Source organism: Cyprinodon tularosa, unplaced genomic scaffold (genome assembly GCF_016077235.1).
Source record: "Cyprinodon tularosa strain WSP-4 unplaced genomic scaffold, ASM1607723v1 ctg4, whole genome shotgun sequence".
Taxonomy (NCBI): Eukaryota; Metazoa; Chordata; class Actinopteri; order Cyprinodontiformes; family Cyprinodontidae; genus Cyprinodon; species Cyprinodon tularosa.
In genome coordinates, this window is record NW_024039118.1 from 2,373,900 (window position 1) to 2,390,907 (window position 17,008).

Here is a 17,008-nt window from a genome sequence, read left to right on the forward strand (position 1 = left end):
TGGATTACTGGTTTTGCCAGTTATTTGTTGCTTCCCTGTTGTTATTTGTTGCTGGACAAGTTTGTGGTAAATTAAACAAAATTGGGAACTAATCCCATGTTCTGTTTTTTGTCTAATTTTATTTATACATTTTATATTATTTTACAAAACTGTTACTGATCCATGAAAATGTCAAGAAATAATTACTCTTTACACTGAGTGCTATAGTAATTTCAGAGGTTAGAGTAATAAAATAGGCATAAATGTACATCTTGCATGAAAAATAAATGTATTTTCGATAAACTAGAATCATTTAAGGCGAATTTTCAAGTCGTGCGAGAATTTTTTGATCGGGCCGACTTTCAGCCTGATGGTGCGTTGTGTAGTGTACAGGGGGTTACGAGGGATGATCAGCCTCTCACAACCACCTCCCAATCAGGAATTGTGAGGTCCCGAACCGTCATGGGCAAATCTCTCAGTGGGCATGCGTAAACAAGGCTTCCTCTTTTTCTTCTTCATCTCAGATGTAAACACAGAACCATGGCGGGGATGCAATGAGTGAAATGGAGTTCTTTCTGTAAAATTGAAAGACTGTAGGAGCCACGTTTGCTAAGCCATGTAGGGGCTTTCAGGGCTTAGGGCTTTCAGCACAAACTTGCACAGATTGCCAAGGCAGCACATTTTACTCTTGTGAGTTTAATATTCCCCTTCTAGTTGTTTGGCTTCAGGATAGACGAGTCAGAGCAGCTCCATCTCACTGCGGAGCTAAGTCTGATGTGGTTTTTAGTCGTACAGTGTGAGAAGCTAGATCGCATCAGAGCGTTGGGCTGAACATAAATCGTGAGCTGTGAACTCACACTGTTCGGCTAAACCCTGTGGTTTTGTTGTGCAGTGTGAGCAGTGGTTGCGTACAACGATTGAAAAAATTGCACAGTGTATACGGTTTGACTAAAACACATTTTCTCCCGACTCTTTGTTGCTCTACTTACAAATTAAATCAGCTATTATGTAAAATGAAAGAATAAAAAAAAAAAAAAAACAGCACCATCACCTCTATTCCCTACTCCATATACTACCTGGTTTGACTCTATAGTAGAATCCTTCTTCGTGCAGTGATGTTTTGTTTCTGGAGTACTAATGGACTTCAAGAACACTCATTCAGCAGCAGACATGTCTGCTTCGTTCACCTACAGTACATAGCCTGAAAAAGCTCAGTTTCTGTCAACCCACCTACATATTCCGATCTTTATAGAAAGGGATGCTGTGGGTTGGACTCTATTGTGTGTGCTGTAACTGATTACAATAGCAGAGATGATAAATCCCTCAGCGCCAGAGCATTACTGTGCAGCATTACAGCCTTAATGATGATACTTTGTTGGGAAGGGGAGCCAAGTTTCTGCCTCTCCTTCTCTCTTACCTCTGGCTCGACTCCTTCCCGACAGAGATAAGTTTCTATCGACTCTGTCTTTGCCCCTGGCACTCTCTCAAATCCCTTTATGGTGTTATCAAGTCCAGTGTCAGTGGGTTGTCCTTCACCTGATCAACGTATCCAGCCTTGTAAAGGTCCACTACGAGTCCATTTGTTTTTGCTGTATACCATATGAATAGAAGGAGCAGATTAACTTGCAGAATATTGGGAAAGAAACAGGTCACCTTCTAAGTGAAAAATCTTCACTTCCTTCTTCCTCCGCAGTCCGCCAACAGTGGACACAGGTGTCCCTGAATTTGCTGCAGATGTCATGATCGCACAGTTGTTATGCCCTTCTTCAAACCCTGCAGTGAGGCCACACAGACATGCTTATCCAACAGCTTGACATTGTGCCGGTTGTAGAAAGAGGGTAGGTGGTGTGATGCAGAAGGAGAAGGCATTAGGGTGATATGTGTGGAGGTACTGGAGAAGGGGGGATGGGAAAGGTATGGATTCATGAGAATGAGAAAGAAAACCCCAAGGGGGAAAAGTGCTAGCATCAACAACCAAGTCACTCCTGAAGCTCTCCAGTTGCTCGAATTACTGCAGAGGGTTAGGGATGTGTCTAGAATTGCTTTGCCGGAGCTTTAACTTCTAAAACTCCTCAAAAATTGCAGAAGAAAGAACTTTGCACTCTTTTAAGTGCACAGAATATCTGCCACCTACTGTAGGCACAGTTTACTGTAAATAAACCCTATAAAGGGCTGCTGTGGTGCAAACACAGACCAAACAAAAACTGTATGGGTATTATCTGACACACCGAGGGATGCACAACATACAGTTGTTTGCAAAAGTATTTATACCCTTTGTACACTTTATACACTTTTTTCAGTTTTTCTCATATTACATGAATACCTTAGATATTTCATATAACAAAGAAAAAGCAGCATATAGTTGTGAAGTCGACTTATAAATCAATTATAAATTCCAGTCCGTTTTAGAATTGATTTTAAACTTCTGCTGTTTGTTTTTAACACCATTCATGGCTTTGCCCCCTCCTACTTGTTTGAGATTTAAACTTTCCGCAATTGTGGCAGAGGTTTTGCTCCTCGGGTCAGCTTTTGCTAGAGGTCCCTAGGTCAAGACTCAAACAGTTGGGCGATCGTTCTTTTGCCGTCGCTGCTCCCAGACTGTGGAAAACACTACCGCCTGATTTGATTTGATAAATCATCGCTCACATACCTTCTCCCAAATGAAACACAACTGAGGGATTAGGTCATTGCGAGATTCTATTTCAGCACAATTATAAATGCGTTTGGCTAAAAATGGGTAAATCCTTGAAGAAAACCTCATTGAGGTTGCAAGGAACTCAGAAAAAACAATCTCCAGGCAGGGCTACACAGTCAGAGCTGGCAGTGTTAATATCATAGCATATCCATGTAATGGAATGGTCCAGTCAAAGTCCAAATAGTTTCAGTTTCTAAATGTGCAAAGTTTGTAGAGTTCATATACTTGTAGTTTAGTCTGCAGGAAATATTGCTTATACAAATATACAGGTATAGATAATTGAACTTAACTGCATACCATGCTACTTTATGTTAGTCTTTCTTCTAAAATGTGAATACAATACTTGGACGTTTGTGGCTCCAGTGGGAAAAAATGTGAAAGAGTTTAAGGGAGGGGACAGATTTTTGTGCAGTGACTGATCTTGCACTCAATGCCCAGGCCTCCATGAAATTGTTTTACTGTTTATTTCACATTTTCCCATCATATGAAACAGAGACACAATTTAAAGAATGCCTCACCATAATCCATGACCTCTTGCTGGAAGTCACCTTGTAGTCACCTGCCAGCGAACCCCAGAGATTCCTGGTTAAGCCGTCAGAAGAAAAGAGTAGCTTTTCTGATAGAGCTTGTGAGGATACGCCCCTCATTTCCCGTGTACGAAGCGAGCCGTCCAGCAGATTGCCTTTGTTTGGTCTATTTCCTCCGAGTGAGAAAACAGCCACGGACTGAGCTGAGATGAAGCATGGCTTTATCAGACCACCATTACACTTCACCTCCATTCCATTTGCACCTTATTATTCTCATCTCAACGTGAAGGCGCGTGCATGCCTCCCATGTGTTTGAGTCCTGTGCTATATTTTTTGAGGGAGCAGAGTGTGCACGATTGGCAAAAATGTCAGTGCAAAAGGAAAGGGAAAGATGAGGGAAGGAAGAGGGAGAGAAAGGAGCGTCTGTATGATGCAGCCATTACACCTCATGCAGGTTCCATTTGCACCTTATTGTTTGTTTCATTGCTGGAAAAAAGCAGGTGATTTAGAAAGCCTGGAGAGGCAGCTGATCCCTTTTCCCTCGACGCAATGCTTTTGTGTGTGTGTGTTTTTATTTGTGATTGTCTGCAATGTGCTCTTCTTTTTTTTTTTTTTTTTTATCTTTTTGCAGACAAGTATGCATTTTTGCTTGTGTGTGCAAGGACCTCTTTACATGAATAAAATGTTCCAGCATCTTCCTGGAAGAAAAACAAAAATCAATAAAAATGCATTTTAACAATATTTGGGTGTCTCTTTTAGCTCCCTCACAAATGACCGGGCCTCTGACCTGATGGAGCGGCTGACCCAAAGGCTGAACCTCCACGCTGCCGACCTCACACAGCTCTCGTATGTACAAACATTGGTTTACCACACAGATTACACATATTAAAAGATTATTATTCACATTTAAGTGGTTGAAGCAATTTTTATAGGAGTCTTTGAGCTTAGAAAAAAAAACAGGATGAAGGCTCCTCAGTTCCTGAAAGAATTGTTGATACAAAACAGAAAAGTTTGTGGGTGTTTTTTTTTTTTTGACCTTCTGGGTTGCTTTTTTTTTTTTGCCATACAGTGAGAGAAATTAGACCTATTTACCTCCAGACCCACAATGATGTCTTTTCTGTATTCAAAACAGCACCATGACTCTGCACAGCACCTCTTGTCAAAAAATAGCAGTGCAGCTGTCAAACGATTATAAGTTAAAAACAAATAGAGGGACATGGAAGTAGTAGTGGATACAGAGAAAAGGACTCCATCAAAAGGTGGCTGATGTATTAATGAGCGAGCGAACTGTCCTTGAACCCGTACTGATTTGTGTTTTTAACATGGTTCTTGTGAGCGCCCTGTGTCAGACCGTGTAGGAGGCAGAGGAGATGTGTTTGTCTGAGATCTGACGGGCCTTTTGAAATGCTCACGCAGGAAGAAGTGAAGTCTGTGTGGCTCAATAACACCTGCAGGATGAAAACAACAAAGCCAGAGGACTGCAGTTTCCGTGCCAAAACACTCCAACACAAGATGCAGAATACTCTGGCTTGCATAATTCCTCCTAAATAAAAACACACTGACCTTAACATCAATGCCAGCTGCAGAGGCATTCAGATCTCTACCTCCACTTTTTTTTCCTGAGCCAAACCAACAGGATGTGTAATATTCCTGGAAGCATTTTTGTTAATTTTGGTATTACTCTTGTCATTTGGGATCAACTTCTGTCATAAGCTACGATAAATGTTGGGTTTGTTTTATGCCGATGAAAGGTCTGAGGGATTATTGACGTTCATTCAGTCAGCTCAGTGGTGAACTTCTCACTTAAATTTGAGGGAACCATTTAGTTTCATTTATGTCAAAGCAGAATATCTTAAACTAATAGCCAGTTTGAATTATGTCTCAAGAATGGAATGCAGATAAAAGCGGGTATTTTAAGACAATCGCTAGAATAGGTTTAAGACTGAAGCACCTACAGTTGAGGACTGGCTCAGGACATTTACATTCTGGAGAAGTTATCTCTTTCTATTCTAGATCGAAGGAAATTGTTCTTCAGGATCTGCTCTAAATTGACAAACTATGTAAAATCAGAAATCCATGTGGGTTAAATATGTCTTTCAGATATAAATACTGTTATGCTGTGTATTGTATCCCTGCTTCCCCGGCTCCGTATGCTAAAGACAGTTTATAATCTCCAGCTTACTTTAGCAAGCATGTTTTTATTTTGTTTTTTTGGTTTTGAAAAGATTAGGTCATATACTGGAAAAATATGCAATTTTTACAGAGAAAGTTCTAGACAACCATTTAAAACAGCAGTATTGTCCTCTATGTATCCCAATGATACATTGCTTGAACACTATTACCAGAGTTCTCTGATGTGTATTTATAAGCAAACAAAATGTTCTTATGTAAAATAAATATTCAAACATATAATAGAATAGAAAATCCCTTTATTGTCCCACAATGGGAAAATTCTAGTGTTAACAAAAAAGATAAAAAGACAAAAAAGATTATAAGTGTATACAAATAACATAATAGTGAAGAGTTAGTAAATAAACTAATGAAATACTGTACTGTAAAGTGTTTTAACAAATAAATACTGTGCACCTGGAGAATTAAATAACCAATATACAGATATGGACATTTTTACAGTAATGGATATTTGAAAAATAGATGTGCAAAATGACAGCAGCTTGTTATTTTAACAGAATATGGTAGAATAATCAAAGATAATCAAAGATTATTAGATTATCTAAAATAAAATAGAATCTGTTTATATCTTCTAGTATTCTTTATCTGTCTTGTCAACACCTCTACAGCTGAGGAAACGAGGACATTAGTTGGGTATTTCAATCTATTCTGAAGTGGTAATTTTGTGTTGTTGGGCTATAGATTGCGAGGTGAAAACAGAGCACCTCTTTAAAGTGGTGCTTTAAATTTGGAGTGCATTCTCATGCGTCTTCATTTCCTGTCTGAGATACCAATAGAAAACAATCATCTGATAACAGAAATAATTCATAGGGCATGTTACACAGAAGCTAACCACCATAGTCATGTCTGGACATGTCCCTGCCAACCTTAGAAAGGACGGATCAAGACAGAAATACTATTTGTTTTTGGACTGCACAATTATTTAGATAAACTTAAGAGTAAATAATAACATTTAGCTGCTTTAAATTCAAAAACAGATACTTTAAAAAAATACAGCCTTGGAACAGAAGGGGTCCGTATCTAAACTGAAGAGTTTGCTCAAGCATTCCCTTAATCCTTACGAAGAGCTCGAGCTCAACACTGCACAGAAAATTCACCCTTCAGCTAACTTTACACTTGACACCATGCAGTCAGGCAAATGTGGTTCTCCTGGGAACTGTCAAACCCAGACCTGTTCGCTGGAATACCACACAAAAATGCACGTTTCATTACTCCAGATAACACATCTCTACTGCTTGGCGTCCAGTGGCTGAGAGCTCTACACCTCGGCATCCAATACTTTGCTCTGCACTTGGTGATGTAAAGCCTGAATAAAGCTGGTCAGCCATAGAACAGTAGATCCTACAAGGCTTTGAGCTCTTCTTCAGCTAAACTGAAGCTCACATCATTGTTTGTGCCCTTTTGCTGTTAAATACACAAAGAGCTGTGCCATTGCAGATTAATTGAAAGATTTAGAAGAGTTATCCAATGGTTTGGAAAAATATTTATCTAAAATAACAGTATCAGGGAGTATTGTTTGGACTTCCCTTTGAAAATGATTGAAAAGTGTTCTTTAATTACAAAAGGGAAGCCTGCAAACAAAATTTAGAAAAATAAGCCATGTTTTTCTCTCTATATAATTTTCATTGATATAAGGAATACGATATGTTTTACAGAATTTCCTAAAACAATTTTGTTGAATTATGTCTGAACCTTAGAGTTAGACCGGTGTAAAAGCCAGTCTCAAATGAAGCTTTCAGTGTGTTTTTCCACAGTCTTAAAACCTCTAGTTTACTCTTTTCTATATGGAAGGCCAAAAAACAAAATTTATTCATTATCCAGCATGTTGACTTAATTTCTTTTTTTTTTCTTTGCAAAGTAATGAAATCACATTCATGTAGAAATACATGAAGGACATGACGCAAGCTTTTTATGCACTAGGATAAGTGCGTGCGTCAGGTGAGTGTTTGAAAGCTCCTGTCTGAATACGTGTCAGCTGTGAGAATGAGAGCCAGGTCAGAGCACACTGCCCGCTTTGTTAGGAGGGTGGAGGTTCTTATTTTCAGCAGCCCTGATGAAACCTGGTAGATGAAAAGAAACAGTAAAAATATGATGAAGGGGTAGGATTTTCAGAGCAGAAGGTTGAGATATTTTTTAAGATCTAAGAATCTAAGCATAGGTTCAGGGTTCTCCCATGTTTTTCATGTATTAAATACAAACTACAAACATGTTGTGGCTTCTCCGTCATTATTACATAAAAAAAAACTATGCAAATACAAATTCTAAACCTTACTACTGTACATATTACAGTTAATATGAATTAAATAGGGAATAAATACTAGACTGAAAGGACAAGGACAAAGAAATAGGGGAGGGACACAAAAAAATAATAAGAAGGAGACAAAAATAAGAAACAAAAAAAAAAGGAATTACAGACAAAAAGAAAAGGAGAGGAAAAGAAAAGAAAGGAAAAGAGGAAAGATGAAAAGAAGGAAGGACAAAACCAAGGAAATGAAGGACATTATAAAACTGAGGAAGGAAGGGCCAAAGAGTTAAAAGGGAAGGGAGGAAGGGTCCAAGGAAAAGAACAAGGCATAAAGTAGGATCATCAGGCAGAAGACACCACAGGTAGCACCCTGAAATAAAGATCTTTTCTTTCACTTAATATGCTTTCAGATTATGGGAAATACATGGATTCCTTCACCACAATTATTAGCACAAAACATTTCTTCAAATTTAAGTTTTGATGCTGATGTATGTCTTTCACATGACGTAAGTGTTTTACTCCTCAAAAACACTAGGGGGAGATGGACACACACACTCAAAGTCCTTGGTCACATAGTCTATGAAAGACAACATTTACTCCCCTGACAATAAAAACCGTTGTGCACACAGACACTCATCATATCCCACCAACAGAGCTAAAATGAAGTCCAGCCTCACACATTCAATAACAAAGGAGACAGTGTGAATTCCTCCATATGACTTCTCTATCTAAGCTTCATCTCCCAACTATAGCAGTGTTTTCCCCCTTGGTACATTCGAATAATGTTGGTGTGGTTTCAGAGAGTGAGTGAAAAAAAAAAAGCACGTCAATTCAATTTGTGATGCATTGAGATCTTAGTCAGTGCACCCCTGGCCGGGGAGAATTGAAGCAGGGGTAAAGATTGTGGAAACATTGACATTTACAAGAGCAAACTGGAGCCCAGGTGAAGGTGCTGCTGGGGGAAGGGGATATTTCTTTTCAGAGTGGTGTGTTTTCCTTTCTGTCTGTGCTCGAGCATGTGTATAATCATGTTCATAAATGCATTGTTGCTTGGCTGGGTCCGTCTGTTGGGAAGTATTGGCTCATTCGCTCCTAGCTGGACTAGTGGAGCTGCGTCTATAGCAGGCTGACTGATGGTGAGGGGGTCTGGGTCAAAGCTCTCTGGCAGTCTAATGAATCTCCCTTTATGTCGCATAGTTTGGCAAGAAGTACACTAAAAATGTATGTGCACTTTCCAGGACATAACAGAGCAGATATGATGACATACTGAAGGCTGAGGGTGAACTGAGGCATGTTGAAGAATGAGGCGTAGATCAATCACAGCTACTGTATAGCCAAAGGGCAATAATGCTGTCAATAAAATATAAACTGGTATATGCCCTCTTATAGCGCAATATCTGGTTTGAATAGTGAGTGATGCATGAATGGTTATTTCACAAACATAGTAAAAGCACACCTGGTACCTATTCTTGTGTTCCTGAGAGTGTAATTATTTATTTTCCATCTTATTTAGCTTTATTAAAATTAAGGTTAAAAACACTTATTTCAAGACATTTGTACTTGTACTGTTAGCATATGCATCTGGACTCAAGAAATTATTCTAAATTGTAAGCTAATAATGTAATTTTGTTTATTAATATTGTTATATGACTTTTTTATCTAACCACCAAAATATGATTACCAATTGAAAATGAAGGCCTTTGCTCTGCTGTGAGAGCTTTATAACTGCCTGATTCAGTGAAATACTAAAACTACTTAAACAATTGAACAACTTATTTTCCTTCTGTTTCACTTTTTATAGAGTTAAACATTCTTTAATGTCATTTTTTGTGTATACAAGATTAAAAAGGAAATTACATTGCTTACAGTTTACAACGGTGAAATGAGCAACTTGCAACAGTGGAATAAACATTACCATTATAAAGTGCAGCAGTGATCATCTTGAAAACAGTTTAGGAGAAAATGAAAACAGTTTAAAAAATAATGGTGTAAAAAGGCATTAATATGAAAAGGTTTGATGCTAAATAAATATGCTGCAAAATGTAGCATTAGGTTGTGTCTGATTTAAAAGGATTATAAAAGTTTCAGCCATATTGGTGGTCCAAAATAATAATGTGAGGCAGAGTCCAGTTTAGAGTGTAACAGTTAAACAAACTGACGGCAGTGGGGAAAAAGCTGTTTCACCACCTGTTGGACCTGCACACTGATGATGTTACGGGATACACAGCTCTGGGATGAAATGTCCTTAATTGAAAGAAAAGGAGCCCCGATGATCCTCTCTGCTGTTCTCCTCACTTTTCTCACTATCTTCCAGTCTGAGGCGCTGCAGCCTTCTAACACACAGTAAGACATCTGGTCAGAATGCTCTCTATGATTGTTCTGTAGAAGGTCATGAGGATAGACAGGGACAGGTTAACTTTTTTTGGATATATGTTATTCTTGTTTAATATAACAATTTGATTCATTATTAACAAAAAGATAAATAAATAGTAATCAACTGGCAGGTATAAGGACATACAGTGCAAATCAAAGAAATTGTGAGAAAGCAGTGGAGTATTGGATGTAAGGAGATGATGATGATGATGATGATGATGATGATGATGATGATGATGATGATGATGATGATGATGATGATGATGATGATGATGGTGGTGGTGAGGATCACTTGGAGCTGTCAGAAAACTGCTTCTCTCTGTGTTTTCTCCTGCAGAGCTGTCAGTATAAACAATGAAACATGCTAAATCATCTAAACAGCTTACACTCAACTAAATTAGGTTTCCATGACCAGCAAGTCTTCAGGAAAATATGTATTTTTTCCTCTGTAAGGAACATTCAAACTCGACCAATTGAATTTGAGTATGTTCTTTATTAAGATACCGCTGAATTGATGCTTAAATTCTTATTTTCAAAGGTGAGGAAAAAATGCGGCAACAGTACAGTGCAATTGTTCAAAAAACCTTACAAAACAGTTCATGAAATAGCAAATAAAATGTAATTCCACAAAGGTTTTATAGCTGGCATTCAGTTGTTACAGAAAACATGTAGCGGAAAATTTCCGACTGTGGTCAACGAGGAAGCAAACCTCAACCACAGAAACTCAAACAAGCTCATGGCAGTTTAAGATGTACAGTCCTACCTAGAAAGATATCAAAAACAATGGTTGTTAATTAATAGTAGTTGATAACTTCATACAGTCACCTTCTTCCTTTGCTGGTTCCTCAGTTTGTTGTAGGATACCTTGCTGCTCTAGGTCTACAGAAATATGCATTAATGCATCTTTGATTAAATGAGAACACATCTTGGCAGGTTAAGTAAACTCTCCTTTATGCAGACGTAGACTGTCTTCAACAAAACAGAGAGTAGTTCTTGAGCTGCATGCATGACAAAAGCAGCCTATGAAAACAGCTGGTTGGACACTAACAACAGCTGGCTACAAATGAGTTTTCAGGCCTCTATATCTTTTATGCCAATTGCATGCCGGTATTTTGAAAAAATGTAACAAATGGTGACATAGTGACAAATAACATATGAATGATTTGTATAAGCTGTACCTTAACTGGTTACATGATTAGTTGCTAATGGCTAAATTTGGCATCTGCTGTAAGGATTACTTTACCATCTGGGATGCATTTATCATCTATCTAGTTTAACATCAAACAATTTTAGTGGTCAGATTTGAACAGATAAATCAATAAGCTTTTTTTTTTTTAAACAGGTTAATACTTACTGTATAAAACCTCCCTTCTTTTTGCCTTTCTCTAGCATTGCATCTGGTAAATCAAATCTAAAATATAAAGTGCCATCATGGTACAAATCCCAATTTTATTTATAAAACCTTTATATTAATTGGGAAACATCCCCAAATTTGTTTCTCCATTTTCTCTAAAATGCAGTTAAAATCTTTTTTATTTTTTTTTTAATGCAGCGTGTTTCATGCTGTGAGCTGATGTAATCCTTTCATTTTCTTTGTCTAGAAGCACTTGTTGCTTTGCAAAAACAATGGACTAGTTCCATCAAAAAAAGAAAAAAAAATGAATACCTGCTATTTAAGATTAAATTAATCCACTTTTCCCTTTACCCTAAAATGTATGACATAGTAATTAATGTTCAGTTTTACACAGGGCCTCAACAAAAAACTGACCAATTATTTTAGGAAGCTGAATAAACTAACTAAAAATCATTACAAGAGGGTATATATCTATATCTTTGGTATATTTCTATATCCTCTATATCATAGACCCCTGCCAAGTAAAAACTAACTGTGTTGTCAAATCACAACTGACTATAGAGTTCTGGTTGCATGTCGAAAACCAAATGAGTTATGAAACATTCTCCTGAACAGTTCATGTAGTTATATGCTAGATGCAAACAGTTATTAGTCAATTTGACCCATAGGTTTTACTACTTACAATCAAGTAATTTCATTTGAAAACACACCTCCTCATTGGCTTTTAAACCAGAATTAGTGTTTTATCTGTGTTTTTAAATGTACTTGTTTTCATTTTTTTTTCTTTTTCTTATATGTTTTTTTTTTTATTATAGTGAGTATATGAGTTATGTATATACACAGTTGTGATTTCTTTGTGCAGCCCTTTGGTGAGCTTTTTTGTTGTTTTCAAGTACCCTAGAAATAAACTGATGAGGTATGGTAGTCAAAAGTCATTCATAAACATCACATATGCAAAAATAGCTGGTTTCATTTATGCTTTATGGTGTATTGGATATTTGTAATATGTGACATGTAGAGGTTTAACATGAGTGGGGTTATTTCTTTATATCTTGATAGACTGTGACTTTTTCCCCTGTGACTACTGCCAAGAATTCTACCAAAGTGTTTAGATGTTGTTAGATTTCATTTCATGGCCACCTCTGGGACCTTTAGCAAATATTTTGCTCCAGTGAGAGAAGTCTCTGGCTGACTCCAGACCAGAGAGAGGAGAATAGGTGCAGAGTGCAAGCTTCAGTGTTCCAGGGTTGCTCAGCCAGTAACTGTAATTTGCTCTTTGGACTTACTCAAATTTAAAAGGAGTGCAAAACTTCTACTGATTCACATCATATTCACAGTAGCTATTTGTGCTCTCGTTGGAGTACAGAGTAAATATTAAAGTGAGTTGTAAAACTTGGCAAAATCTTCATGTGATTTTTTTTTAACGCAGATAAAAAGGAGAAAATCCAGCCCACCTACTTTGTCTACTCTATTGTTTGAAGGAAAAATAAACAATATCAGAGGTTGAGTGTAGCTCTTCAAATAAATGCTTTTCATCAACTAAAGTGTGGAAACTAGACAGAACAGCTTATTGAATTTTGTGCAGTGTATTCCTTCTACTAGCTTTTATGGAATTCACATAAATGCTTGATTGGTGAGAAAACAATACAATAAAGCCTTCATAACATTCCCCATCAATCAGTGAAGCTAATAGAAACCTGATGAATTTTTTAAACTTTAAAGTTTGTCCCTAGTCAAACTCATCTGAACCATACATCCATATTTCCTCTTCAACTCAAACCAGATCTTTAGAACCCTGGAAAAGGCGTAATTGTTTTATTCAGGTGAGTTAAAGCAGCGTTACATTGTAGCCTGCAAGACACCAGCTGTTTAGGACTGGAGCTTGAACTAGACTAAAACCTTAAAGGGTCTTAATAACATATTGAGGATACATGAATGTGGTAGTGTATTTATCATAGTACAAAATATTGCCATCATGAAGGATTCAAATCTCAGTAATGCTTATCTTCCTATGTACACCATCCTGTCAATGCAAAAGGATATTGGCAGGATGGGGACAAATATTTTATTTTTCCCTCTAATAGATAGATGAGACTGGTGTAGAGGATCAAATCCTAGCAAAAACCTCCTGGGACAAAAAACGCTGCCCTTATATGTAAACTGCTCAAAAAATAAAGGGAACCATTAAAAAAACACACAATCTGAATAAATGATGTATTATAGTTGAAGATTTTGGATTTGAAGATTTGGAATCAGTGGAGGACTGATTCAGCTTTGATTTAATGTCCTTAAAAAAGGTCAAAATGAGCCTCAGTGTTTTGTGTGGCCTCCACGTGCCTATGTGACCTCCCTAAAATGCCTGGGCATGCTCTCGATGGTCTCCTGTGGGATCTCTTCTCAGACCTGGACTAAAGCCTCCGACAACTTCTGGAGAGTCTGTGGTGCAATGTTTTGTAAGCAATAAAAATATGCTTGGCCAGTAAATAATTTTATCTTGTGGTCAATTTGACCATTGTGTCAAAAAGTTAATTTTGGACCTTGCCTACATGGTGTTGGCCTTTGAGCACAACCCACATCTGTGGACATCAGGCTCTCATACTGTTCTCATGTAGTCAGTTTCTAACCATGTGTGCAGTACTCCTCCTGTTCCTCCTTTCAAAAAGCCAGAGGTAGCGGTCCTTCTGCTAGGTTGTTGCGCTCCTACGGCCTCCTCCATGTCTCCCAAAAACCAGCCTTTCTCCTGGTAGTGCATCCAGGCTCTGGACACAAAGATGACAGACACAGCAAACCTTCCACAGCTCGAATTGACGTGCCATCCTGGGTGAGCTGGACTAACTGGGCCACTTGGGTTGTATAGTCTGCTTCACCACGAGTGTGAAAGTACCACCAACATTCAAAAGTGAACAAAACATCAGCCAGAAAGCACAGGTACTGAGAAGTCGCCTGTGGTCCCCACCTGGACAATTTTATTTGACAGAAGTTTGATTTGATTTAAGTTATATTGTGTTGGCTATGTGTTCCCTTTATTATTTTGAGCAAAAAAATAATACAATATATATATATATATATATATATATATATATATATATATATATATATATATATATATAAAAAAAAAAAAAAAAAACTGTTTTCTCACCCCTCGTGGGGTGGTATGTGTCATCCTCAAGCTCGGGTCCTCTACCAGAGGCCTGGGAGTTTGAGGGTTCTGCGCACACATATATATATAGCCCCCAGTGCTCCAATTACCACTGGCACCACTGCAGCTCTTATATATATATATATATATATATATATATATATATATATATATATATATATATATATATATATATATATATATATATATATATATATATATATATATATATATATATATATATATATATATATATATATATATATATATATATATATATATATATATATATATATATAAGAGCTGCAGTGGTGCCAGTGGTAATTGGAGCACTGGGGGCTGTGACCCCTAAACTAGGAGAGTGGCTACAGCAGATTCCAGGTAAAACATCAGAGGTCTCTGTCCAGAAGAGTGCAGTCCTAGGAACAGCTAAGATACTGCGCAGAACCCTCAAACTCCCAGGCCTCTGTTAGAGGACCCGAGCTTGAGGATGACACATACCACCCCATGAGTGGTGAGAATTTTTTTTTTTTATATATATATATATGTATAGGGAGAGGGTAAGATAGGAAGATTTAGAGATATATAGGATAAAACCTAGTTATCTGTGTTTCTTCTATGTAAATATCCTAGTTTCAAATGCACATAAACTATGTTCTATTAAAACAGACTAGGATAGCATAGACTATCTTTATCTGTGTATGTACTTCCAAGTGAGGCTAACTCCACCTTTATTTGAGGCATGGGAATGTAAAGAGCTCTGTTCAGTTTGCTGATAGCCTTAGCTTCCATCTTGTCCTCTAACAACATCAGCAAACCTCTGGTTTGATTCTAGGATTCATCATAATATAGATAGAAACTCATTTTTTTTTTTCTCTCTCCCTGACTGTTTGCCTGCAGTGTTCTTGGTCCTGCACTGACGTTCAGGGTCGGCCCAAACCCTAAAAACGTGACCACTGCAGATCTGGTTCAAGTTGCAGGTAAGACCAATATGCTTCCATTTCTTAACAGAATTAACCGATTAAAGAAATTCATTCTAATTCATTTCCACTTTACAAGGTAGATCATTTTTTTACAGTGTTCTTGGCATATAGTTTAGGTTCATGGGTTTCCATCATCTTTAGTCTTTAAGAGGATTGTCAATACTTAGCATCAGTAAGAGAAGTAATGATTCCCCCATCCACCCATTCACATTTTTGTACACAATACACAGGACAGTTTGTTTGGTTTGTTAGGACCAACAGACTGACAGCTCTGAACTGGTTTGTGTTGGCCAATCTGAGTTTGTACGTCTGCAGTGTGCGCTGGATTGATGTAGACTGATGGGGATCTGTCACCCAGCGACAGGTCGCTGTCAGTACGCTCCTCTGCTCATTGTCTCTGCTGCGGTCAGTGAGCCGTGTGGTTGTTCAAAGTGTGTCCTTGTTTCAGCCGGAAATGACTTTGAGCAGAGCAGTGCAGCGAGGCTTCAGTGTGATCCAATACTCCCCTTGTGAAATCAAAACGGTGTTGTTATTGGCAGAGTTGTGTTGCTGCTCTTATCTTTGTTTCATTTTTTTTGTGTGTGTGTGTTTGTGTTTTGTTTGAGGCAACATTTGTTTTCATATAATTGTTCATCAGTTCCAGCCACAACAATCTACGGTGGTTTAGATCGTCAGGTTTAGAGTGTAGTCTGTGATTTAAATAAAATAAATCTTCTCTTTTTTGGGTTCTTTTAACACGTGTTGCTGATTGGGATGAGATTTCGTGTGGTGAGAGCTAATGACGGGCATAAGCTGGGCTGAAATGTCAGACCAAATGTTATGTCAACATCATCATGAGCCTGGTCCACTGTGATGAATTATGAACACAGCCAGCTTAAATAGCATTTTGTTCAAGTGAAGGAAATTTCTACTGAAAACAATAAAAATAAAAGAAAATAATTCACTTTCATCCAAAATAAACATGATATGTACTTATGAAATGCATTAAAATGCACCAAGAAATCATAGAGCTTGATTGAAGTAGCCTGGCACAAGCTTTATTCCCTGTACTCTCGCCGCAGTGTGAAGTGGACAGGAGTTCCCACCCTCCTCCTGATGTTCAAAGCAATCTGAAATAAAAGCGTTTATATCCATTTCCAGCTACACAAAGCAATCAGTGACATTGACTTCAATGCGATGTGGCAAAGGCGTGATGATTTCCAAGCAGCAACCAGGCTGCAGAGCAGCAGCACTGTTTTGGCGCGATCTAAAAATCAAAGTGACGCCCACATACAGTGGCCACCTGGGTAATCCTGACTGACCTTTGCCTTATGTGTGACTGTGCATAAATGACGTGGCCTTCTAATGAACTCATCAAAACCCCCTGCTGCAACCAGAACCAAGTGACCTGCAAGAAGCTTTGTTGTAGTTATTAGGCATAAAATCCAGAGAATTCTGCATATTTTAAGCTAATTGTGACCAGTTTTTAGGCTTAAAAACACATATAGAGAAGCCAGAAATTCATTATCTGTGTGGGAGTGTTG

At 37.9% G+C, this 17,008-nt stretch overlaps 1 protein-coding gene across 2 annotated transcripts in view; it reads left to right on the top strand.

Moving 5' to 3' along the window:
- Positions 1-17,008, top strand: part of ptprn2 (protein tyrosine phosphatase receptor type N2) — a 197,869-nt gene that overhangs the window by 60,295 nt on the left and 120,566 nt on the right. Inside the window, exons 9-10 of one of the 2 annotated variants that reach the window (XM_038297864.1) lie at positions 3,961-4,047; positions 15,403-15,482. In XM_038297864.1, the coding sequence (XP_038153792.1) occupies positions 3,961-4,047; positions 15,403-15,482 (167 nt within the window). The remainder of the gene's footprint in view (positions 1-3,960; positions 4,048-15,402; positions 15,483-17,008) is intronic. The other variant, XM_038297865.1, reaches the window with a different exon arrangement.